This window comes from Dromiciops gliroides, chromosome 2 (assembly GCF_019393635.1).
Source record: "Dromiciops gliroides isolate mDroGli1 chromosome 2, mDroGli1.pri, whole genome shotgun sequence".
Taxonomy (NCBI): Eukaryota; Metazoa; Chordata; class Mammalia; order Microbiotheria; family Microbiotheriidae; genus Dromiciops; species Dromiciops gliroides.
In genome coordinates, this window is record NC_057862.1 from 236,668,042 (window position 1) to 236,693,003 (window position 24,962).

A 24,962-nucleotide genomic window follows, 5' to 3' on the forward strand; every position below is an offset into this window, starting at 1 on the left:
AACCAAGAGAACATTGTAGATAGTAAGAGCAATATTATAAAATGATCTACTGTGAATGACTTAGCTATTCCCAGGAACACAATGATCCAAGACAATTCCAAAGAACTTATAATGAAAAATGCTGTTCACCTCCAGAGAAAGAACTGATGGAGTTTGAAAGCAGATTGAAGTATACTATTTAAAACTTTATTTTTCTTGTTTGTTTGGTTTGATTGTGTTTCCTTTTATAACATGACTACTATGGAAATCTTTTGCATGACTACATATATATAACCTATATCGAATTGCTTGCTTTTTCAATGAGGGGGGAGGGAAAGAAGGAGAGAATTTGGAACTCAAAATTTTTTAAATGAATGTTAAAAATTGTTTTTACATGTAACTGAAAAAAAATAAAATTAAAAAAAAAAAAGAACTGGGAAGTGACATGCAGACCTGGTTCTAGACAAGCTAATGACAAGAACCCAGAGTAGTTCCAGGGGCAGAAACTGGAATTCTGATGGGAGAAGTAAAGAAGGTTTAGAGAGGAAAAGACAGACCGTTTTCAATATCTGGAGGCGAATCATAGGGAAAAGAGAGATAAGACTTATTTTTCTAGGCCCCAGAGGGCAGAACTAGGAGTAAAGGGTGGAAGTGAGAGGAAGAATTTTGCTCAATATAAGGATACATTTCTTGACTCTCAGAACTATAAAAAAAATGGAATGTGCTGCTTTGGAGAGCAATGAGTTTTCCATAGGCAGAGCTCTTTAAGTGAAGGCTAGGTAATTATATGATAAACATGTTGCAAAGGGAATTCAAGCTTCAGAAAGGAGATTGAACTAAATGACCTTTGAAATTTCTTCCAATCCTGAGATTATGATTTTTTGCCATGGCTGGAGCAACATAAGATTTGCCTAGAACACAAACCACTGTTGTAGACCTGAGATTTTCCTGGAACAGAGGCAGTTCTGATTAATAAAATTAACACAAAAGGGTGTCGAGTGTGTGTGTGTGTGTGTGTGGGTCCATTTAGGTGGTATATATGCAAAAGACTGTAATGGGGGACTGTGGGTTTTCAAAGAGGGGGAGTTTCTTCTGACTTGCACTTGAAACCATATGAATTGTTTTTTGTTTTGTGTTGTTTTGTTTGTAAATGGATATGGGGGGAGGAGGGAAGTTGGTTTATCTAAACTCTCAAGTTTTAGTTGTAGAACTGACTGGGCCTTTATGGGCTGTATGTTTAGTGCTTTTCTTTTTTTTGGGGGGGTGGGGTGGGGTAATGAGGGTTAAGTGACTTGACCAGGGTCACACAGCTAGAAAGTGTCAAGTGTCTGAGGCCGGATTTGAACTCAGGTCCTCCTGAATCCAGGGCTGGTGCTTTATCCACTGTGCCACCTAGCTGCCCCTATCTCTCAAGTTCTGAGAAGGTTCCTGGTTGAAAAAGGACTATATAAAATATAGAATGCTCTGTTTGGAATGTATAACCCCTATCAGATTGCTTGCTGGCTTTGGGAGGGGAGAAGGAAAGGGTGGGAGAAAAACTTGGAACTTAAAATCTTGGAAAAATGAATGTTGAAAACTATCTTTACATGTAATTGGAAAACAATAAAATAAAATACTATTAAAAATAAAGAATACTCTGTAAAGTCAAAACAAAATAGGTAACCACATCTAAAATTAGTCATTTGACACAATGATCATAATTTTAAAAAAATGAATAGCACGGGCGTGGGCACCCAAAGTGCAGCTGGGGGAAAAACTGAGCATAAATCCAGGTGGGCAAATAGGGTCCTCTCTGAAAGGTAAGTCTTAGGGGGTCTCTAAGTTATGTTCTCTTTCTCTTCCATTTCAGGAGTCTGCAAAGCAGAATTTGACAATCTGGTCCTATTTCTCACATCCCCAAAACTGAAGAGTCAAGGTTTTCCTCCTGTGTCTCTTCCCTTTCATTCTTCCAGCTTCAGAGGAGAAAACTCCCTTGTTGAATGAACCAATGCATTACTGAGGAGAGCTCTAAGTCTTAGCTCTGGGTATTTAGGAAAAGAAAGACCCCAGTTAAAAAACCAAAACACTTTTGGATACTCTCTTGTTTTAAATTCCAGTGAAATTAGAGCTTTTTGATAAGCTTGTAAGGAACTATCAGGATGGATCCAAATATTCTTTTTCTTTCTTCTAAATCTCAGACATATTCTCACATGGGAGAATCTATGAAAGAAGAGGGAAGGAGCCCATCTTCCAGAGGATGTGGGCAAGACTCACCCATTTCCTGGGACCAAATCACTATTTCTAACTTTGTTGATTCTGACTGGTTTTGTGATGAACACATACAAGCTAAAAGGGCCAGAGTAGAAACTATTATACAAGGCATGTCTCTTTCACCAAACCCACTGGCCCCCTTAAGCAATTCCAGGGAAAAGGATAGCAAGCCTCCCACAGAAAAAAGCAGGGAGAATAAGAGGAAACAAAAACTTCCTCAGCAGCAGAATCCCCAGGGGGGAGAGTGGTCAGGGGCCAGCACAGGAAACTGTAAGGGAGAAGGTCACCATTTTAAGGAACAACTTCAGATGCTACAGCAGCAGCTAAGACATCTTCAAGAGAGACTCTTCCAGCTTTCTGAGCACAACATCTTGGCTCAAAGCCAGAAAGACACTGAAAGGAATAAGGACTCTCTAAAACACAAAAATGAGGCAAACTATGGCCATTGGGCTGTAGGCATTGACCAGTACAAGGATCTCAAAAGGAACTTCACCAAAGGAGAGAAACCCAACACTTTTGAAGAGGAAAGCCAATCTAGGGCTCCATGGTTAATAACTTATGAAGAGAAAACTCTATCAGAGATATTGAAGAAAGAATTAACTGGGGCTGTGTCACAAGTTGTAGATTCCGTATTAAGAAAAGTATTATCAAAACCATCAGGTCACCAGACTGAACTGGTAAATGGCATCCAAATGCTAGGACAAGACAGAAAAAATGGATATTCTACTACTACTACTACAGGGAACACAAGGAAAGATCAGCTTTCTTTGGAAGACTTCCAGAATATGGCACAATCACAAGCTGAGGTCCAACCGAGTGCTTTGCCATTGTCCATGAGGAAGTGTTCAGATTCTCTGGGGCACCCTGTCAATTCAGGAATGAGCCAGAAACCCTACCAGAGCCCTCCAGTAAACTTAACGATGACTTCTCACATGCAAGAAAATCAGATTCTTAGCCAACTGTTAGGGTATGGACAAAATGGCCAATGGAGTTATAGCCCTTCCCAAATCTCTTCCTCTCAAGATACTTCCTCCCTACCGTCTCTAGACCTACCATGGGGCACTATTAAACGGCAGTCATCAGGCATGAGCCAGCAGCAATACCCCCTGCCCTTCACCTCTAGCCAAGCAGAAAGTCTGGCTCTTCTTCCAACAGTGAAGATGGAACATGGCAACCTGAAAACCGACACAGATGCGGCTCCTTTCGCTTCTGTCCACATATCCTTTACTGGTCACTGAGACTGTCTTGTCACTATCCCAAGAAAGCATGAGGGAGGCCTCCATGATCTATGGAGAAAAGCTAAGGCTTCTCTCTCATGGTTGTTCTCATACCTTTTTTTTCTTCCGTGCCAGTCTTTAAAAGAGCAATCCAAAGCTTGTTCATTGTATTCAAAGGCCAGCCTTGCAAAGCCTTGGCAGTTACCTAAAGTGTTATTTCATGGACTCCAGGAAATCTTGCCAAGATGATTCTCTCCAGCTCTTGTTGTGGTGTCTGGAATTCTGCCATTAGAAATTAAATTCTTTGGGTCTTGAAGGATTTTCTCACTTTAAGTGTTTTATTAACACTGGGAGAGATAATACCTTCAGGTCATTTAATGCCTTAATATTTTTATCTAATGCCTTTAATCCTGGTAGTTGTAAATAATATATACAAGGTAAAAGTGCTAGAATAAAGACCATCATGCAAGATATGATGGAGACAGTATTAGTACCTGACAGTTCATGGGAAAACTGACCCTGGTAGAACAAGAGAGAGAATGTAGTGTCAGGAGTGGTAATGGGCATCATGGGGAAAGTAAGCAAGTGCTCAGGCAAATTTTACATATGGTTGAATCTGATTACATTTATCTTTGAAACAGCCTGGCATATAAGAAGTTATTATTATTATTATTATTATTATTATTATTATTATTAAAATTTTGTAGAAAGAAAAGGGGAAATTACTCAGAGTCAGATTGCGGTGAAGGGAAAAGTAGAAGCTAGATTTATGAATTCCCTATCTATTTACCCTGCTGCTCCCAAAGATGTTTTTAGATGTAAATTTAGTGAGCTCACATAGCCTTTAAGTATCTGGATACTGCTGCCTTGCAAAGGCAGATGTGATTTGGGATGACTCACCTGGATGTTGGTCTTAGATGAGTACCTAAATTCTCTACCATTATGTATTTCAAATTTCTACCTTTTTCTGTCCCTTAACCCGTTGTGCTGGAAAATAGTAGTAGAACTAGGCTCCTGGTTAAAAAAAAACAACTATAATTATCTAACCCTGTTGTCCATAAATATCATTTGAGCAAGTAATAACATATACCTAGTTAAGAATCTCTCAGACTGAAGGAACAACTGATGAAAACAGGGGTCTTCTCAGATAACAGTAGGAACTTCAAATTGTGGGGTATTTTCTCCCCATGACAATGTCACAAACTAAATTAGGTGATGGGAGTAGCCTAAAAGGTGACCCAAGTCTAACAGCTATCTGTCTAGAACACCTGCACAAGTCCATTGACAGAGGAGGAGGAGGTACTGCCAGCATTATCTGAGAAGGATCCAAAGAAGTCTACCCTAACATAGTACTGAATAAAATCACAGATCTAGAAAATTCTGATTCATGGTGAGAACTGAGAAGAATGGGAAGGGATGTCAGTGGCCAACTAATCCAACCTTTATCTGGGCATGAATACTGGGCATGTCAGCAATTTTTTTGAAAGTCTTAGTTTGAAGAATACTGGTGGTGAGTAGCCTACCCCCTCCTGAGGCAAACTATTGAACAGCTCTAATGGGTTGAACTCTGCCTCTCCCCTATGTTGACCTCCTGGGGTCAAGAAAAACAAGTATGACCTCTCTTCCTAGTTAGTAATAATTGTTCAAATAAGCATTCCCAGTCCCTTCCATTCTTTTTATGGTATGACTTTCTGTCCCATCACCATTTTGATCTCCCTCTTCTGGATGAGCTCTGGCTTGTCAATGTCTCTCCTAAATCAGATACCCAGAAATACAATACTCCATGCATGGCCCGCCCAGGGCAGAGCACAGCAGGACTATCACATCCCTTAGAATGGATACTTCGATTAATGCCATGCAAGATTAGACTGGCTTTTTTTGGTTGCTATATCCCATGACTGCTTCTCTGAATTTGCATTCCATTATAGGAGATCTAGTGACAGCTCTCCCACCTTTTTTAACTTGGGTAGCTAATATTTTTTTTAACCCAGGTGTTGAGCTTATATGTATCCCTACTAAATTTCATCTAGCTGGACTGACAGGACCCACTGTTCTAGCCTACGGAGGTCTTCTTGGATCTAGCTTTGGTCATAGAGTCATTTATCACTAAGACAGAAGGAATTCTCAGTGCTGGCCTCATGCCAATACCTTATTCAAAGTAGGTGTCAATATGGTAATATTCTGAGAGGTAACAAAACACTCTAAAATATTCTCCCCTCTCCCCCAAAAGTATATCCACTCATTAGAAACTCATTCCCTTGGGTCCTGAAAACTTAAGTTTTAAGAGTACTCAGCACGGGACAGCTAGGTGGCGCAGTGGATAAAGCACCGGCCCTGGATTCAGGAGTACCTGAGTTCAAATCCGGCCTCAGACACTTGACACTTACTAGCTGTGTGACCCTGGGCAAGTCACTTAACCCCAATTGCCTCACTAAAAAAAAAAAAAAAAAGAGTACTCAACACCCAAACACAGAGAGTTGCAGGTTCTTAAACCATCTCAGTTAGCTCTTTTTTTTTTTTTTTTGCAGGGCAATGGGGGTTAAGTGACTTGCCCAGGGTCACACAGCTAGTAAGTGTCAAGTGTCTGAGGCCGGATTTGAACTCAAGTACTCCTGAATCCAGGGCCGGTGCTTTATCCACTGCGCCACCTAGCCGCCCCTCAGTTAGCTCTTTAAGAGGATTATTAGGACCTGTGAGAGAGGGCCTAGGCCAGTAGGATAGGATAGAGGACATTAAAATGAGATGAATGCCAAAGATAATCTTCATCTACTTCACTGTTTCAGGACTATTCACGGATTACTGTCCTTAGCTGATTTTCTTTTGCTAAACTTTATCATAATAATTATTTACTGGTCAGAAGCTTCTCATGGTACGTAATTTAACCCAAACTCTCCCCTGAATTATTCACTTTTGTTGTTTTCAAACTCTCAAAATTAATTATTCCTGTGTAACAACTCCCCCTCCCAAAGGACAAAGCAAACATTTAATTCCACACTGTTCCCCCCTACCCAGACTGACCTTTCAAATTAAAGGGAAACTACCAAATATGCTTCTGGAATGAATTTGGGATATCAATGCAGAAGCACAGGTTTAGAACTGAAAGAAATCTTAGAGGTCAACTAGTTTAACTTCCTCATTTTGCAAATGAATAAATCTGAGACCCAGAGATCATAAAATAAGTGGCAGGGCAGAGATCTGAATACAGGTCCTCAGACCCAAGTCCAGACTGGAGCTGTTACTAAGTTTCCATATTAAGTATCATTTAAACATGAAGGTCAAAGTTAATGATTTGATCAGCTATACATGAGGAATTTCAAGCTACTCGAATAACAGCAGGTGGTCTGCTAGTGTCTAGATCTTAATTTTTGGTGACACAGATATCTGAACTAAATCTTGCACATGCTCATGCAAAACTTGTAGATTCATGAAATGTTAGGGGCCATAGAGATCCATCTAATCCAACCCCCTTATTTTGGAAATAAGGAAAGTGAAGTTCAGAGAGGCATGGAAACTTTCTGATTGTATATATGCATATATATGAATGAATATAAATATATGTAGCACATTCTTTTTTTTGAAAGCAGTAATAAAAAATGTTTCAAATAGTTTCTGTAGCTAAAAAAATCATTAATACAGCAGGGGGCCACGTGCTTAATCTTTTTTTAAAAGATATTTTTATTTTTTTAATTTTAAAAACTTTTTATTTATTTATTTTTGCAGGACAATGAAGGTTAAGTGACTTGCCCAGGGTCACACCACTTGCTTAATCTTAATGAGAAGTTTTACCTCCTCACCAATCTGCCTTCTTTACTCATGTCAAATGAGTATTCCACAATTTAGAGATGTGGCCATCATATAAACTATTGTGTGTTTGTGTTTAAATAGAACTGAATAATGAAGTAAAGTTATACTATGTGATTTCAAGCTTCAAAATGTAAAATAGGTGAATTATAAACTAGAAAAATCTGTATACATGGTATCGAACACCAGAAAAGAAAAATATCACTCAATTTTGTCTGAGTTAGGCAGCAAAGGAAGAAGAGCACCCATTTTCAGGGAAAATAAAAACCACAAAGGGCAAGAGAATTCACAGTTCTGAGGGTGTGATACAAATTATCTCTCCTTGACAATGGGTAAATCCAGGAGGGCCTAAACCCTGGCCACTTGAAGAAGGCTAAATTGATGTTTTTCTTCACTCGTTATCCAAGCTCCAGCCTCCTGAAAGCCTATTTCCCTGATGTTCAGGTAAAAACGACTTAACTCATTTGATCTGCATGACTAATGCAACCATTCAACAATTTTGAAAACATTGGTTTTCCTTAGCAAGGGAGAAGACAGACCTAAGCAGTCCTAGGGCTTCAAAGTGTGTACTTTAGCTCCCCCGAGTGGCTAGTTATAGAAACTCATTGAAACAGAATCCTTATTTTGACCTTATGAAGGTTGAGTAGGACAAGACAGGAGCTACAGAATAGACAAGAATAAGTACAAGTTTTAGCGAGCTTTTAAAAAATTTATTTGAAGGCCATAGAATCATAGACTATTAAGAGTTGGGAGGAACCTTAGTGATCGGCTCTAACCCCATTCATTTCACATTTGAGGAAACTTGCTGTAGAGATCAAGTAACTTGCAGGAGATCACATAAATAGCTAGCTAGTGCCAGAGCTAAGACTGGGACCCTTGGTCTCTGGATTCTGGACAGTGATCTTCCCACCACACAACCACTCTAGCTCTAGTCATTTACCTGAACAGCAAAGTTACAAGAGCACAGAGAAAGATCAGTAGATATCTCTGATCCAGTCAGGGCTACATGCAGGAATTTTATACAGCGGGGTCACAGACAGCTTTAACAGAGAGATGCAGTAGGGCAAGTCTGACTTCAGCTATCAATCAGCATGTCACTGTTTCTCTTGGGTAACTGTTACAGCGGCTGGCTGTCCTGATCTTGACTCACCACCAGTAAGAGGGGGTTTGCCAGCAGGCAGGCAGGGGTGTGTTGGCTGGAGACAGCTAGAGCCAGCTCACTTGAGAGTTGATTGTTAAATTTTCAGTGTGACCATGTGCATCTTCAATATTGACAAATGACATAAATCAGGGCTTGATTTATTGCTTTGTTGATTTCTAGATTTAAGAAAGTGTTAATAAGGCAGACTAAGCTTAAAGTATGTCTTACACACTTTTTTCTTCAGAGAGCTGGTTGGTAATCATTTACCAGCACACTGCTACACCAAGGCTATAGGAATGTAGGGTGGTTTTTTGTTTTGTTTTGTTTTTCTTATTTTTGCGGGACAATGAGAGTTAAGTGACTTGCTCAGGGTCACACAGCTAGTAAGTATCAAGTGTCTGAGGTCGGATTTGAACTCAGGTCCTCCTGAATCCAGGGCTGCTGCTTTGTCCACTGTGCCACCTAGCTGCCCCAGAATGTAGTTTTCTTCTTCCATAACCCTTTACTGCTGATTCAACCCCAGGTGGCCTTTGTAGCAATCTGAGTGCATAAAGCATCCCTGTTGTTCAGGAAGCACCAGATCAACAGTGGACATCAACAAATTCTCAAACTACTGCTTAGTTTTTCCTTTTTTAAGTGGAGGTGAGATGTAATTCCAGTCCACATGGACCCTCACATGGATCCAAACCCCCAAATGCCCCAGTAAATGAAGCTGTTGGGTCTGGTATTCCACTGAAAAAGGTTTTTAAAAGTGAGACAAAACATCGGAAAAGAATGATTAGAAATAAAACGATTGGTGCCTTTAGCAACTTATATCCATCTCCAACTTCCAAGGTTTCAAAATGAGGTCTGGCCGACCTAACGTATGCATCCATGCATGTCAACCCTGGCAGAGTAAAGTGAAACCCAGCTTTGATCCTGTTGGAAATAGGATTTGTCCGTCAATCATCGAAGACAGATATGTTAAGTGACCTATGTTCTTGACCCTGTCTGTGATAGAAAGGACTTTCATAAGTTATCCCTGAATTCTACATCGGAAGCAAACCTCAATTTGCTCATCTTCAAACACCTTCATGTTGCAGCTCCATATTGCTGACAAGCTATTTGCTTGAATACCATCCCTCCACATATCACCAATGTCTTATTCTCTTGGAGGGGGAGGTGGTGAGGTGGTGACTGGGTTGTCAGCAGCCATGGGATCTAGCTGTGTGCATGAGAACTCTGCATTATACCTCTTGCTCTTAATTTTGCTGCTTCTACTTCCCAACTGTATATGATGTAGCTAAAAACCAACAACCAAGAGGATCTCAGAAAGCCAAAGAAGTAATTCTTTCCTAATGGGCAACACCACTTTGATTTTGTTCTATTTCTAAATGATGAATATGGAAAATAACCATGACACTTTTTTTTAAGGCAGTGCTTTTTAGAGAAGCCAAAAAGCCATTCACATCACACCATCATTTTGAACTGGCTGTTCAAAGTTCCATATTTTAGGGCCTCATGAGAATTAGGGAAACATTTTAATTTTTGACCTGTTGAAATTTCTTTTCAGTTCAATCGCTGCATCACCTCCCAGCTTATCAAGTGGTTCAGTAATTTTCGTGAGTTTTATTATATCCAGATGGAAAAATTTGCTCGACAAGCTATCTCTGATGGAATCACAAACCCAAACATGCTAAAAGTCCCCAGGAACTCAGAACTCTTCCGGACTCTCAACTTGCACTACAATAAGGGAAATGACTTTGAGGTAAGACTCCCTATTTGTTTCCTACAAGGTCTTAGAGTCAATACCTGTGTGATGATGTTGCCAGTTTAAGGGAACATGATGTTGCTTTCCTTAAGTGACCAAGAGACCAATGGAAGATTACTAAAGATGACCTAGACATAGTTAACCCAGACATTACCACTGTCAAAACCTAAGAATGGAACTGAGTGGAACAAACCTCATTTCATTGTTCCACTATGTTCAGGCCTTCATTTAGAAAATAGCATGAGTCCAGAGAGAAAAATCTACTTTAATCTTAATATTTATGAAACATTCAAATCCCCAATCCCTTAGGAATTTTTTGAAGAAAGCACTCTTTGTAGTATACCTTGGTGGTAAAGCTACCAATACAGATGAACAAATTGCCCATTTGATTGATGTTTTTACACAAAGAAACAGACAAAACTCTTATCTATCATTGGCAACTTATTATTAGACTAACATGTTTTCTCTGAGCCAGAATTGATCCTATACTGAATTCTCCACCTTTAAAAACCACACTATCAATTGATTTGTCCACCCACCCATCTATCAATCCATATTTGGTCATGATTACAGATTATCATTTTATCTCTGTGAGGGAAGGTACTGACTTCAGTTGGCAAGGAGTTCAAGGAACCCCAAAAAGATTTTTGGAAACCAGGGAATTGAACTAGAATTTCCTTCTTTTGTCTTGAGTATGTCATTCAGGACTGGAATGGACTTTAGGAATAATCTCATCCAACCCTCTCATTTTACAGACAAGGAAAGAGTCCCAGAGAAGTAAAATAAATCACTCAAGGTCATCTGGAGCTGTCTGGGGAGCTCTTTACCCTCAATGTTCATAGATTCCTTTAAATCCTGACTGTGTCCTGATTCTATCAACTTGATTCTTAAGAAGTGTCTTTTGGCTGGCACATGGAATAGCAAAGCCGTTTCAGATGCTTACTTGATTTATTCAGGTTTACTTAAAAACAAAGGAGTAACAATTTATGTGAGAAAGTTATTGCCACATCTCTAAATTTTGGGACAACCGTTTGACATGCAGAGACCGATGAAGCCCTGGGTCCTTGAGGCCAGAATTAACAGATGGGGCCTGCTCATTTATGGTGACATTCTAGGAACCTGGGTCCACTTTCTATGGTCTGGCCTGAATCAGATTTCTGGGCTTGCCTCTCAATTGCCAGTGGAACCAAAGAATTCTGAGAAACTTGGGTGATCCTGGAAGGAAAGGAGTTGGGGGTAGGGGGTGGGAAGTGTCTGGGTATGAACAAAGGTACCATTACTTAGATATATTCTTTATTTCAGGCTCATAAGAAAACGTTGGGGGGAGAAAAGCTGTGGTATATGAACCACAGATTTTTATATGAAAGCAAGGTATTACACTTACTTACTAAAATGCTAGCCCACCTGTAGGTGATTCACAAATATGGCAACCTGGAATGTTCATAGGGTGCCCACAGGGAAGATTCTTGTTGGTGCCACCATTTAGTTTGTATTTATTCTCCAGTGCCTGTTGAAGGGGATCCTGGAGCTTCTTCCCATAAAAGTCAGGGAGGATTTCCGTTCCTTGGTGCCTTCTTCAGTGGGTCAGTGACGCCCACCCCAACACTCACCATGGAATGTATATTATGTAGTGTGTACGGTGGCCTTGTCATTCACTCATTTTTTTGCCTCAGCAGGTCCCAGACCAGTTCCTGGAGATTGCCAGTCTGACACTGCAGGAGTTCTTCAATGCTGTCACAGCAGGAAAAGACTCAGACCCCTCCTGGAAGAAACCCATTTATAAAATCATTTCAAAACTGGACAGTGACATTCCTGAGATATTCAAATCTTCCAGCTGTCCGCAGGAGCTACTTCGGAATTAAGAGTCTACTAGAACAAGAGAGCTGTCCTTTTTCGTGACGAGAAAAGTGGAAGAATGGGCCTGGGCCTAACATGCATGTGTATTAAAAGGGTGAAGAATAGAGCTTTACTCATATGGAAAAGCAAAAAATAAATAGGACAGTTACCATTTCTTTGCCAGTATTCTCTTCCCTGAGTTTCAAAAGATTTAATACTATGACATTACATCTGTTAAGTGCAACTGGTTAGTTTCACACGTGTTATGTAGGATTATCTTGCATGTAGTATTTGGAACTTAGAAAGGATTCCATAGGATTATATCCTGGCCCTCTTGGCCGGGTGCTGAATTTCTACGTTGTCCACAATCGATATATTCATAAGTATCCCACCTCCACGGGATACATATAACATACAGTAGTAAGTCAGAGATATCCAGCAATGGCTAAGGCCCCAGATATAGTTTAGTACCTACTGCTTTAGCTGAGGGATCCAGGACACACTTACATAGCGCTGCAGAGATCAACTTGCTGTAGGAACTTAATGAGACTTTACAGTGTCACAGACCTTAAATACACTGCAGTTCACTCGCTACTATCAGCGGGTAAACAGCCAATCAGCCAATCAGCCAGGAGCTATCAAAGGTCTCTAGTTATCCACTGCAGTTGATGCCCGGGGAGGTAGCTTTTGGTGATGATAATTCCCCACGGCAAACAAGGTTTCACCAAAGATCTCAGGAGCTCGGCGGCACTGCACGCTGTACACTACGGCATTCACGAGATCACCTCTGTAATAAAGAAGAGAAAACCAGAGCTCAAAGGCTACTGTAACATACTGACTGGGTCCACCTGGTGGGAAGTCTGAGCCACACCAGGAGTCACACTAGGGTGGTTTCAGTGGTTAGTATAGTTTTGCAAATGGCAATGGAACCTGGACCACTCCACAATGGTATAACTGTCTACCGCCTATCTTTAACACAGACAGAAGAATTTATGAAGTCAGTATTCTGGCCCACCACAAATTGCTGACTCACCCAAAGCACAGAAGCACGTCCTCAGCAAAGCTAACTTTTTCATAAAGTGGCATAGGTTTGTCACTCAGTTTGAGGTCTGCTATTCTAAGTAGGGGTATCCTGTGACTTTACTATTTCATCCCACACACCCTACCCCACCTCCGTATGCTGCTATCCTTTGCTGCTGCTTCTGGCATCATTGTAGCAGGTAAAATGGAAACTTTTATTGAGGCCAGTTTAGACATTTTGTGGATTTTTCAACTATAAAGAGTTTAAGCCCCCTTTTTTATTTTTAATTGTTTTTTTGTGGGCAATGGGGGTTAACTGACTTGCCCAGGGTCACACAGCTAGTAAGTGTTTGAATTTGAACTCAGGTCCTCCTGAATCTAGGGCCGGTGCTTTATCCACTGCACTACCTAGCTGCCCCCAAGCCCCTTTTCTTTAAGTAAAATCTTAAGCGTAAAGACAGACATCTAAAAACCTAATCTATCAATGTTTTTAGTTTAAAAAAAAATTCCCCAAGTGCTATGTTAATCCAACTGCATTCAAACCTCCCTTGCCTTTTTCCAACTGCAATACCTTTATAAAAACCATGCTAAATTGAACAGTTTTAAGCAACTGAGTACAAAGTCATTCATGGGAAATGATTACAAGTTCACATGACCATCTCATCTAGAGAGGTCCTGTTTCGAGTCCCAAACCTGAAATTCATTACCATTAAAGACTAAAACAAAACTACCTCTAGGGTGGTAAACCTTGTCTCTGAGACAATTCAATTAGATGATGTGTACAAATCAAAATTGAAACCATTTCTGCACCCCACAGTCCTTCCAGGAAGTATTCCCTAACCACAGAGCTAAGAAAAGAAGAATGTATAAACATATCTACTAGGCCAACAGAAGAATTCAATTTTATTGCATTTTCCTTTTTTTTGCCATATAACTTTCTCTGTTGGGAACACTTATTGAGTGTGAGCTTAGCAGGCCTATTTTCTTCTAGCAACCCAAATATTGCTAATGAACTGCTCATTCTTTCCATGAAGATATAATAGACAGCTATTTCCCCCCAATTGGATATATTCATACATACATACTCTTCTCAAACATTTTACATTTGTTTATTCCTTCAACAGCATTCCATGGTCTCACTGGTGTTGTTTATTCTGATTTAATGTCTGATTGTCAGTTAAAAGCAGACAGATGGTCCATCATTTAAATGAAAGTTTATTACAAGGAATATTTATAATTTTTTTATTTTGTTAAACATTTTCCAATTGCATTTTAATCTATTTTTTGTGGAGCAGTGAGGGTTAAGTGACTTGTCCAAGGTCAAGTAAGTGTCAAGTGTCTGAGGCGGAATTTGAACTCAGGTCCTCCTGAATCCAGGGCTGGTGCTTTATCCACTGTGCCACCTAGCTACTCCAAGGGATATTTATAAAAACTTGTTTTCTAATAGCATATATAGCAGCAAACATGACCTATACAGTGAGACTCACAACTATCTCCTCTGATCTTGAGTTATAAGAACCTTTCATTTTCCATTTGAGGAAGGGCAAAACATAAAATGCTGAGATGACAATATACATGCCCCCATTAACAAAGCCCTAGGCACTGATTAGGACCTTATCTACCAAGAAACAAAAACAACGTGTTCGTGGATTTCTAGATTTATGCTGGCAAAAATCACAGAGAATGGGGGCAGCTAGGTGGTGCAGTGGATAAAGCAGTGGCCCTGGATTCAGGGGGAACTGAGTTCAAATCCGACCTCAGATACTTGACACTTACTAGCTGTGTGACCCTGGGCAAGTCACTTAACCCCTACGGCCTTGCCCCACCCCCAAAATATCACAAGGATTTTCAACTGACTGCTTGGATCCTCTCCTGCTGTTCTTACACCTCAAAAATCTGTGATTTTCCTTAGTGTGCTTCTACAGATGTAAATCACACCCTTACCGTAACTTAAGAGTTGATGGGGTCAAAAAATTCAATACCCTTCAGGCATCCTACTGATGTCTCTCCAAACTTGGTCAGGCTGGTCCTCAGATGACCTAATCCATCCCTGAACCCATAAATGAAGTCTTTCCAGCTGGGTAGGATTTGCAAGGGCTTGTATTCCACTAGTAAAGCTACCGAGAACCCAGGGTCACTTCCACACCCAATTATGTGGAAGAACCTTCACATATCAGCTAACTTTCACAACTAATTATCTACCTATTTAGGTGAAACTAAACCTCAATGATGTTGGTGAATTTAACATTCAAGTCATGTTGCTTTTTGGAAGGAATGTTGTGTTTGTCTAAAAAGAATCTATTTCAATAGAAACATTTCCAATGATATCCTTACCAATTTCTGAGCCTCATAACCTGCCTCTGCCTCTTTTCCCCCAAAGCCAGACTGGATTTAAATCAGCAGAAATCTACCTTTGACTGATATTTTTTTAACTGTATGAGTAGGTGTACAGAATTCTCACAATGCAAAAAGACAAGGAAAAAGGCATACAATAATGAGGAGGGCTGGGAGAGAAAAAAAGAGGAAAGAAACCAAACAACCCCTGAGAATTAGGCTAAAGTCATTAACACATTTTTCACCCAGAATGAAGGTGAAGTCATGACACATGTTAGCCAAAAGTGTGTCACAAAAATTTATAATTACTTCAAGAATTGATGCCTTGGTTAAAAGACTAGGTTTGAGGCAGTATAACAGGACTCTTGTTGACAAATGCGCTTCAAGACAACAGTTAAAAATCTGTTTCTGGTTTTTCAAAACATTCATTAAAAGGAGAGGGAGAGGGCTCTGATCATTTCTGTCTTGGAGATCTATACATGGCTGAGTGGATATAATGCTGGAATCAAGCCGACCTCAGTTAAAATCCTGCATATGACACCAATACACAAGTCACTGAAGCCTGCTGAGCCACAGCCCTAAGACTTATCAATTAAATCATAGGTTATGATCTGGATTAGTGCACGAATTCCCACAATTATCATAGATCCTTGATATAAGCTGCATATGTGGTAGGCAGAGGGACATCAGCACCAAATATAGCCAAATGCTTAGACATACTACATGTGTACTACTCTGGGTGTTAAAGCAAATGAAATTAGATTCCTGAAAAGAATGTTTTCAGTTTGACGATAAACATGGCCCAAGTTGCTGCTTCTGAAATCCACAAATCTTTATAGAGTGATCGAAGCCCAGGTAGTCATATTCCCAAAGGCCAGATACTTGTCCTTTTTGATGAAAAAAGATTAAGTTTTGAGTCTAAGCAATGAAAAGAATTTAGAGATAGAATGCTATAGACCGGTTGAGAAAAGGCCAGGACTCAGACTTTGATTTAATAGTTGTATGTTACTGAAATTTCCTTTTTAAAAAACTAAACTAAAAACTGTCTTATCAGGTCATAGTTTTAGTATATTTCCCATTCCCTCATTTACTGGATTGTCTTCTTCCTAATATTTCAGCTCTTTCCTAACCCTGCTCAAACAGGTGTTACTTTTTATCCTCCAATAGATCTCCCATTTCTCTTACTGCCTTGTAGAATCTTATACCAAATCCTGATATTCTTGAGATCACGCCCCAACAGCTATTTTTCCACTCTGCAACTGCTACTGGTACCCAAACTCATCCTTTGGAAAGTATCCTAATCATCTGATCTATTTCTCACACACGTTTTCATTACTAACAATCTTTCCATTTTTATGCTTCATTTAAATGAATTGTCCTTAACCCTTATAATTTGGGGGTGTGTGGGGGGGTCAAACTTCTGTTAATTCTACCTTTTTGCTTTTCCTTCTCAATCAATGCCCTTACCAAAAATCTTTTCATTTCTAATTTCAGGGTTTATACTACCATAGCAAGCAGTCAAGAACCGTTCTATACCTATGTTGAAATATTAACTATTAGTTTAAGTAATCGAAGTTACTTAAAGGAGCAGAGGCAGTCTCCTATAGGGGACAGAGTACTAGATTGGGTGTTAGAGAACCTAGGTTCAAATCTTGGCTCTGCTACACCTGTGTGACCCCAAGGTCACATAACCCCTCTGGGCATAAGTTTTCTTATCTGAAAAATGATAGGGTTGGATTAGATAACCTCTAAGATCCCTTCTTGCTATATCTATGATACTACGATCCTATATTAAGACATTTTGTAAATCTTTAATATAGCACTTCTGAAATTCCACTGGTTGCTCAAAATACTGTTTTCTGTAGCTGTTTCTGTATCTACTGAATAAGCTGTTTTTGGTGGATTACATTTTTAAAAATATCTATCTTGGGGCAGCTAGGTGGCGCAGTGGATAAAGCACTGGCCCTGGGTTCAGGAGTACCTGAGTTCAAATATGACCTCAGACACTTGACACTTGACACATCCTAGCTGTGTGACCCTGGACAAGTCACTTAACCCCCATTGCCCTGAAAAAAAAATCTATGTGGAATGATTTGACTATTTAAGAAGTTGTATCAATGCTTTCTTGATTCTAAGTTTTTTGTTGTGTTTAGAAAGTTCAAATTTTCTTCTCCCATCACTTAAAAGTGGGGTTCAGAATTATTTTCTTCACAGAGAGATTACAAGAGCTATTCTCCTTCCTAAGTCCCTTCATTTTACTGTCACTGTCACTGATTTATTCTAAGCCCAGCTTCTTCAGTGACTTGTATTTATATATGCCCTGATTCCCTTATTTACAACTGTATTACATGATTTGAGGCTACTCAGTTCTTAAGCAGATAAGAGAGTGATGAAGATATTAAATGCTTTACTAAGTTCTCACTATTTTAAATCACAAGAAAAAAAGAAAACTGCAACTGGTAGTATTTAATATCTATTTTTTTTACATTCTCAAGCTGCTTTTCCTTATCACTGTAATCTTGATATTTAATCATCTCCACACATGTCACCAATCCTTTGGCCTTATAAAAGATTGAATTTATTGAAGTTGGACTTACCAATACATAAATGACAGAAAATCTCTCTACTGGGGAGAAAGGCAAAGCCTTGATTTGCAAAAGGCTAAATGGTGCCAAAAAGTTTCTGGGGAAGATGAGATATCAAAACTTCCAATGTACATAAACCTCTTTGCTAGATTGTATTTTATTGGCAACTAGACATCATAAAAAATGTAAGAGCTGGACTTACCAGACTACAGAGAAACACCTATTCCTCTCTGGAGTTGAAAGTGATTCAATTCACCTTGCTTACTTTGATTTCCTTTAAAATTTCCATACATTTTTAGTCTATAAACCTGTATTTCAAAATGTTCCTTTCTCTATAGCTTTGGTACTTAAGTATTCTAGTATTCTCAAATATATACTTAAACATCTTCCTTCCTTGATCATAGTATGTGTGTGTGTGTGTGTGTGTGTGTGTGTGTGTGTTGTAAGGCTACAAATCATACTTTGGAGACAATAATATCTTTTACAAAAAAATTAAAAGCACAAGTGAATCAACATTTAAATGTGTTTTTCATTGCTACAAGAAAATCTCAGTGAATAACCAAGAGATACTTTTTCCTTAGCTTTTTCAAACACGTTAATAACTTCATGTTTAGAATGAAGAATTAAATGAGTTTTCTTATACCTACCATGCTAACAACCACCAACATTCACCACAAAGCATGCACTGTTAGCAACCCATCTTCTGGAAAGCCTGCAGGGTTTTCAATGTTGAAAAAGTAGATTGTCATCTTGACATTTTATCTGAGTCTTTTGTTAAGCAGCTTTCAGGAGACTAGAGGCTCCCAAAGATAGGATATCAAGGCAGTCCACCAAAAACATTTGTGGGGATGCTCAATCATAGTTAAGGTACACTTTATGCAGTTTATAATTTATGATGTAGCTGAAAAATAAATACTTTGCTATTCCACTGCTAGTTTTTCTCCACCACTACAAAGAGCAGTCTTTTATATTATAAAAGCAAAGATGGCCAACAATGCAAAGTCTTCAAAGTTCGTGCCGAGATTGATGAACACACTGAAATACTTGCTTCCTTTTCCACTACCATTTCCTGCTGTTTAATTTCTGAGTAGTCAGAAGTTTTGGAAACAAGATGGCTACTAAGGAAAGGTAATGTCATGTCCTGGGGGAAGGAGCAAATGAATCTTCATTGCCATCGATGTACTCTTATTAAAATCCTTAAACCACAAGTCTCTAAGACAAAAGAATTGCCTCAACAAGCCACACTTTTAAAACACTCTGATAAAATAAATATCATATTGGAGAAAGTGGATGAGGGTTGGCCACCAGTACAAAGATATATAACCCTGTCAGACAAATGTTTCTCTAAATTCAAAGTGAAGCCAGAGGAAAGACTTATCCTGTCCTTTCTGCTCCCTCAAGTTAAATATATATATACATTCATTTATGCCTTCTATAATATTTTTGTCTAGTTGCATTATGACTACCAAGCTCTAAAATTGTCTTAAGGCTTGGGGCACACACATGGTTTAGATAAAAAGGTACATTTAATTACTGACTTTATTTGGACACAATAAGCCAACATTTCTCTTTCCTGAAGTTACTCCTTGGTAGTCGGGACTTTTTGGAAGGTGAATGAACTCTTTCAAGGCTACATTAGATTTTTAAAAAAATAAACATTTTTGTTTAAAGTTTTGAGTTCCAAATTTTGTCACTCCTTTCCTCCCTCTTCTCCCCACTCCTTGAGGTGGTAAGCAATCAGATATAGATTATACATGTGCAATTTGGAAAACATTATACCATATTAGTCATTTTGTATAAGAAAAAATGAAAGTGAAAAATAGCATGCTTCAGTCTGTGTTCAGTCAATATCAGTTCTTTCTTTGGAGGTGGATAGTATGCTTCATCATTAGTCTTTTAGAATTATCTTGGATCATTGTATTGCTGAAAATAGTCAAGTCATTCACAGTTCTTCATCCAACAATATTCTTGTCACTGTGCACAACATTCTCCTGGTTTTGCTTACTTCACTATACATCAGTTCATACAAGTCTTTCCAGGCCTTTCTGAAATCATCCTGCTCATTATTTCTCATAGCAGAATAGTATTTCATTACTATCATATGCCACAGCTTGTTTAGCCATTCTCCAAGTGATGAACATTCCTTTGATTCCCAATTCTTAAGGCTACATTAGTTTTATTTAAAATAAACTGATTTAGGGGCAGCTAGGTGGTGCAGTGGATAAAGCACTGGCCCTGGATTCAGGACCTGAGTTCAAATCTGAACTCAGACACTTACTGGCTGTGTGACCCTGGGCAAGTCACTGAACCCCAACTGCCTCACCAAAAACAAAACAAAATAAAATAAACTTATTTAGTAGGTATAAGAGGTAAGGTAGTTCCATTTATAACAGATACCTAGAAATCAGAAAATAACTGGCCCTTGAAGAATTCCAATATCTACACAAATAATGAGAAACTTTAAAGTCTGCACCACAGATATGTTTTATGAATATTTTTCATTTCCTTATCACTTCCTTCAAAAAATTTCAGCTAGAGTCACCAAGGAATGGGTGAGTCATATATAGACCCTTTTAAGGATCTGTGATTTTAATAATGTGTGTCCTCTGATCTGTGGAAGATTCAAATAGTCTTCTCATCCTTTTTGTTGTTTTTCAATGATTCCTCCATAGAAGGTCCATTCAGTGTGCTAGAGGTCTTCTTGTAGCTCCTTTACTTAGTGCTATCAATGTAGTGCACTATTTGTCCAACTATTTGCTCTCATCCTTGATATAAGAACAGCCAAACTTTCCTAGTCAAACACGACTTCTATAATGAATGACTGTTGGCTGCATTTTAGTGTCCTTTTAGTGTATTTAAATTATAGTGATCATTGCATATACTGCTCTTAGCTTTGCACTCATCAGTTTGTCAGTCTTCTCATGTCTCTGAATTCCTCTTAGTCACCATTTTTAAAAGGACAGCAGCATGCCATTAGAGGGTACCATACTTTGTCTATCCATTTCTCAATTAATGGGCACACTGCTTCCAAATTTTTGGTCTCTGAAAAAAACTCCTGATGGATATTTTGGCCTAGGTGGGGCACTTCTGTCTTCAAATTCCTCAGAATATATGCCCCAAAGTGGGTCAAAGGGTATGACCAGAAAATTTAGTGATTTTTCTTGAATTCAAAATCCACAATGTATTTTGTGTGCCTCTTTCCCCATAGCTTCTCCAACACTATTTCTCCATTATCATCTTTGCCATTTTGAAGGATATGAGGTGAAATCTCATGCTTTCAGTTGCACTTCTCCTATGTGATCTAGAGTATAATTTTCACATTGTTTTAAAAATTTTTTATTGATGCTGTTCTTACACCATAGTCATTTCTAAATACTGAACCCATTCCTGTGCCCCCTGGCTTTAACAACCCCCCCCACACACGTATGTATATATAATGTATTGTGTGTGTATATATGTATAAATGTATATATATATATATATACACACACACACAATACATATAATGTATGTACAGTTCATGCAACATTGCACTCCATATTCTTCCCTATCCTCATTTCCCCAAATAAATGAAGGAGGCTTATTTATTTCTTCTCTTATGATTACATAGGATTAAACTAAATTTTATTTTTATTTTCACTTACATTTCTTCCGTTCTTGTTTATATCGTCCTGGTTGTTTTCTTCACTCTGCATCAGTTCATACAAGTCATCGTGTTTCTTTGAATTCTTCATATTTGTTGTTTATTGCATTCATCATCCATATAGCATAATTTATTCAGCCATTGATTAATCTTTAAGCCCCCACTTAATTTTCAGTTCTTTGCTACCATTTGGCATTTACAGGACTTTTCTTTTTGTCTTTGATTTCCAGTATGTACATTATATACTGGAGGGGAATCTCTATAAGGTGAGAAGAATTTAGTAACTTTTTTTGCTTAATTACAAATTGTTTTTCCAGAATGGTTGGAATAACTCGCTGTTGCACTGACAGTGCCTATGTCTATCCACAGCTCCTCCAACAGTGAAGATTTCCTTTTTTAGTCACTGACAATTTGCTGGGTAGGTGTAAGACAAAACCTCAGTTATTTGAATTTTCTTTTCTCCTCTAATGATTTTGAGCAAGCCTGAATCTGATTATTGATGGTTTGCAAATTCTCCCCTGAAAAACTTATTTCTTTTGATCACTCTATTAGAGGAATGCCATTTTGGCTTATATGTTTGTGGCAATTTTCTATGCTTAGATTTAAGACTTTGTTAACAGAGATATTTTATTATTCAAGAGGTTCCAGGGGGCAGCTAGGTGGCGCAGTGGATAGCATACCAGCCCTGGATTCAAGAGTACCTGAGTTCAAATCCGAGCTCAGGCGCTTGACACTTACTAGCTGTGTGACCCTGGGCAAGTCACTTAACTCCCATTGCCCCAGGAAAAAAAAAAAAGAGGTTCCCATTCATTTTACCCACACAGCTTTTCATATAAATTGTAATCATTTTTCTTATGGATACTTTGATCCCTTGTTTCATTGAGAAATTTCCCTTTAGTCATATTTGTGAAAGATGCCTCCTTTTCACTACCCCCCTCTCTCCAATCCCCACCTCCATCAATATGTTAAGTGATTTTGGTGACTTACCCACTTAGAGCCTATTATGGTATATGTTATAAGGAGCAAATATAAACCTAATTTTTGCCAAAATGTTTTTTTTTCCAGTTTTCCTAACAGTTCTTGTCAAATTGGGAATTATTCCCCCAGTAGTTTGTGTTTATAGGTTTATCATACTGGAATGCTTCAATTTCTTTTGGGTCCTGCTTGTCTTGTTTTTCCATTGATGGAGTTTTCTATTAATTTTCCTTAAGATTTTAATTGTATTGATGTAAATACTTTATGTGGCTAGGTAGGTTGACTCATAGGTTTATCCATTTTTATCATGTTGAGAGGAATTTTTCTAACACTTAATCTTTATTTTTATTAGTAATTAATGCATTGAACATTGATTACCTGGGGGAATTCTGTAACCTGTTATTTTACTGGCATTGTCTTGAATTATCTTCAATGATTTTCTTGGATCTTCTGAGTAAACCATCATGCCATCTACAAATGGATTTTTTTTCCTTTTTTTTGTCAAGATTTAGACTTTCTCTCTTGCTTTATTGCTACAGCTTGAATTTCTATGTCAAATAGTAGTGAAGATAAGACATTCTTGATTTACTGCTGTACTTATTGGGAATGCTTCCAGTGTTTCTGCTGCCCTGGCTTTAAGTATACACTTTTAATCCTTTCATCAACTGAAAAAATTCCACTTGAGCATAATTAATAACTTTGGGAGTTATATTTCTATTGCAAAGTCCCATCTCTTTACTAAGATTTCACTTACAAATTTTGTATCGATAATTATGATATTCTGTCATAGGGTTCTTTTTCTGCTTTATCCCAGGGACCAAAGCCAGTGCAGCACCTAGCTGGTTTATTGATTTTTGTTTTAGTCTTTTTAATAAAGGCCACCTCTTACTTTTATAATTTCTATAATCTTTTTGGTTTTAGTTTTACCTATTTCTTTCTTTTGGACTCATTTTAGATTTTCTGGATTTTAGAATTTCAAGTTTAGTTCAATAATTCTATTTGGTTTTCAGAGATATTCTTCTTTCCACACCTGCATCATTCAAATTTTGTTATTTTCTACAATATATTACATCATTTCTCATGTGCAGGACAATTGGTTATCACTACAACCTATCTAGGCTCACCATGCATTTTTGATCACTAGCTTTCTGAAATATCTTCCAATATTATGGAGTACAATGATTTGCAACCACGCATCACCCTAGAAATAATTCACACTTTAGAGATGAAACAAAAGAAGATAGGAGACTTTGCACCTTTCCCTGTCCCACTTCCCCCCACCCCCAATTCCACCCCATCATGGCAAATAATTTTGGGGAAGAATTGTTTTTTTCTTGGCGGGGGGGGGGGGTGAGGTGGGGAAGAGGAAGTACTACTTGGGATCTTTACCACTAAAAAAAATCTTTTTGAGATATCTTAAAAATAGATTTCTCAATGCCTTTCAAATTGTGTTGTCTCTAGTGCAGATTTCTTCTGATTGTCTTTGACCAGGTCTAGCCATTCTTCCCTACTTCATCTTCCTAAGTGCTATTGCTATTATCTCATAGTACACTGGATAGAGGTAAGTAGAGCCAAAATATGTAATTCCCACTGCTGTCAATGGAAATAGATCACTGAAGATGACCGCATGTCTGTTCCACTATGCAGCTGTCTATTAAGGTCCTCCTGGTTTCATCTTCAAATGATCTCTGGATGAACTAGGTTGGCTGAATCTCAAGTGAAATTTTCTGTACACTCTCTTCAATTATTTCTTAAGGCTACAGCATTCATTTTCCATCATCTTATATTGCAATAAATCCTTTACTAATTTTAAATCTATGCTGTCCATCTGCCTTGTCTCTTGACTTAGCAATTGCATGTTTTCTGGCTGGAACAATTTCTGATGTCTCAGGGCATCCATCACTTACTTAAGTTTCTCTAAAGAAACAATGGAAGTCAGAAACAATCACATTTTTAGAGTTAACAGATTATCCAGTCAGGTCTGAGCTGCCAGGATCATTTATGTTGTCTGTCTGTGGCCTTTCTTCTAATTTGATGACCACACAGCTGTCTTTGAAAAGACGCCCATGTCTCTAGCCAGTAGTTTTCTGTTGATAGTAAACTTGACTTTCATGTTTATACTTGTCCCATCCAGTACTTTACAAGTCTTTCTTTGGAAGTATTAATAAGATACAGGCATGGCTTCCTAGTGTACAGGCATGAGACTGATCATAAAAACTATTCTTATCTTTTCTTCTTATTTCTTATTCCTGAGCCACATTTCCCACCATGGTTTTCTGATGTCTTCCCTATTGTCAACAGTTTGCAATGAAATAAACACACGTTCACTCATTTGGGAGAATCTTGTCACTTTCTTCATATATTTTTTCTCTGTCCTCTATAAAAGATGTTAGCACAAGAGCTGCAATTATCTTCATGGAGATCCACCTGC

The 24,962-nt window shown here is 38.4% G+C and overlaps 1 protein-coding gene across 2 annotated transcripts; it reads left to right on the top strand.

Moving 5' to 3' along the window:
- Positions 1 to 1,802: 1,802 nt before the first annotated feature.
- PROX2 (prospero homeobox 2) lies at positions 1,803 to 12,759 on the top strand. Of its 2 annotated transcripts, none has more exons than XM_043989730.1 (4): positions 1,803 to 3,446; positions 7,584 to 7,691; positions 9,941 to 10,135; positions 11,815 to 12,759. In XM_043989730.1, the coding sequence occupies exons 1-4, from the start codon at positions 2,118 to 2,120 to the stop codon at positions 11,998 to 12,000; spliced, it is 1,818 nt and encodes a 605-aa protein (XP_043845665.1). In that variant the 5' UTR covers positions 1,803 to 2,117; the 3' UTR covers positions 12,001 to 12,759. The 2 variants fall into 2 exon arrangements, with proteins under 2 accessions (XP_043845665.1, XP_043845666.1); XM_043989731.1 differs by having other exon boundaries at positions 10,010 to 10,135.
- The last annotated feature ends 12,203 nt before the right edge of the window (positions 12,760 to 24,962 follow it).

Excerpts from the sequence above, each read along its gene's own strand:
- PROX2 (XM_043989730.1), top strand. The coding sequence starts at position 2,118 with ATGGATCCAAATATTCTTTTTCTTTCTTCTAAATCTCAGACATATTCT. Across the intron at positions 7,692-9,940 it reads CCTATTTCCCTGATGTTCAG|TTCAATCGCTGCATCACCTC; the intron begins GTAAAAACGACT and ends ATTTCTTTTCAG. Across the intron at positions 10,136-11,814 it reads ATAAGGGAAATGACTTTGAG|GTCCCAGACCAGTTCCTGGA; the intron begins GTAAGACTCCCT and ends TTGCCTCAGCAG.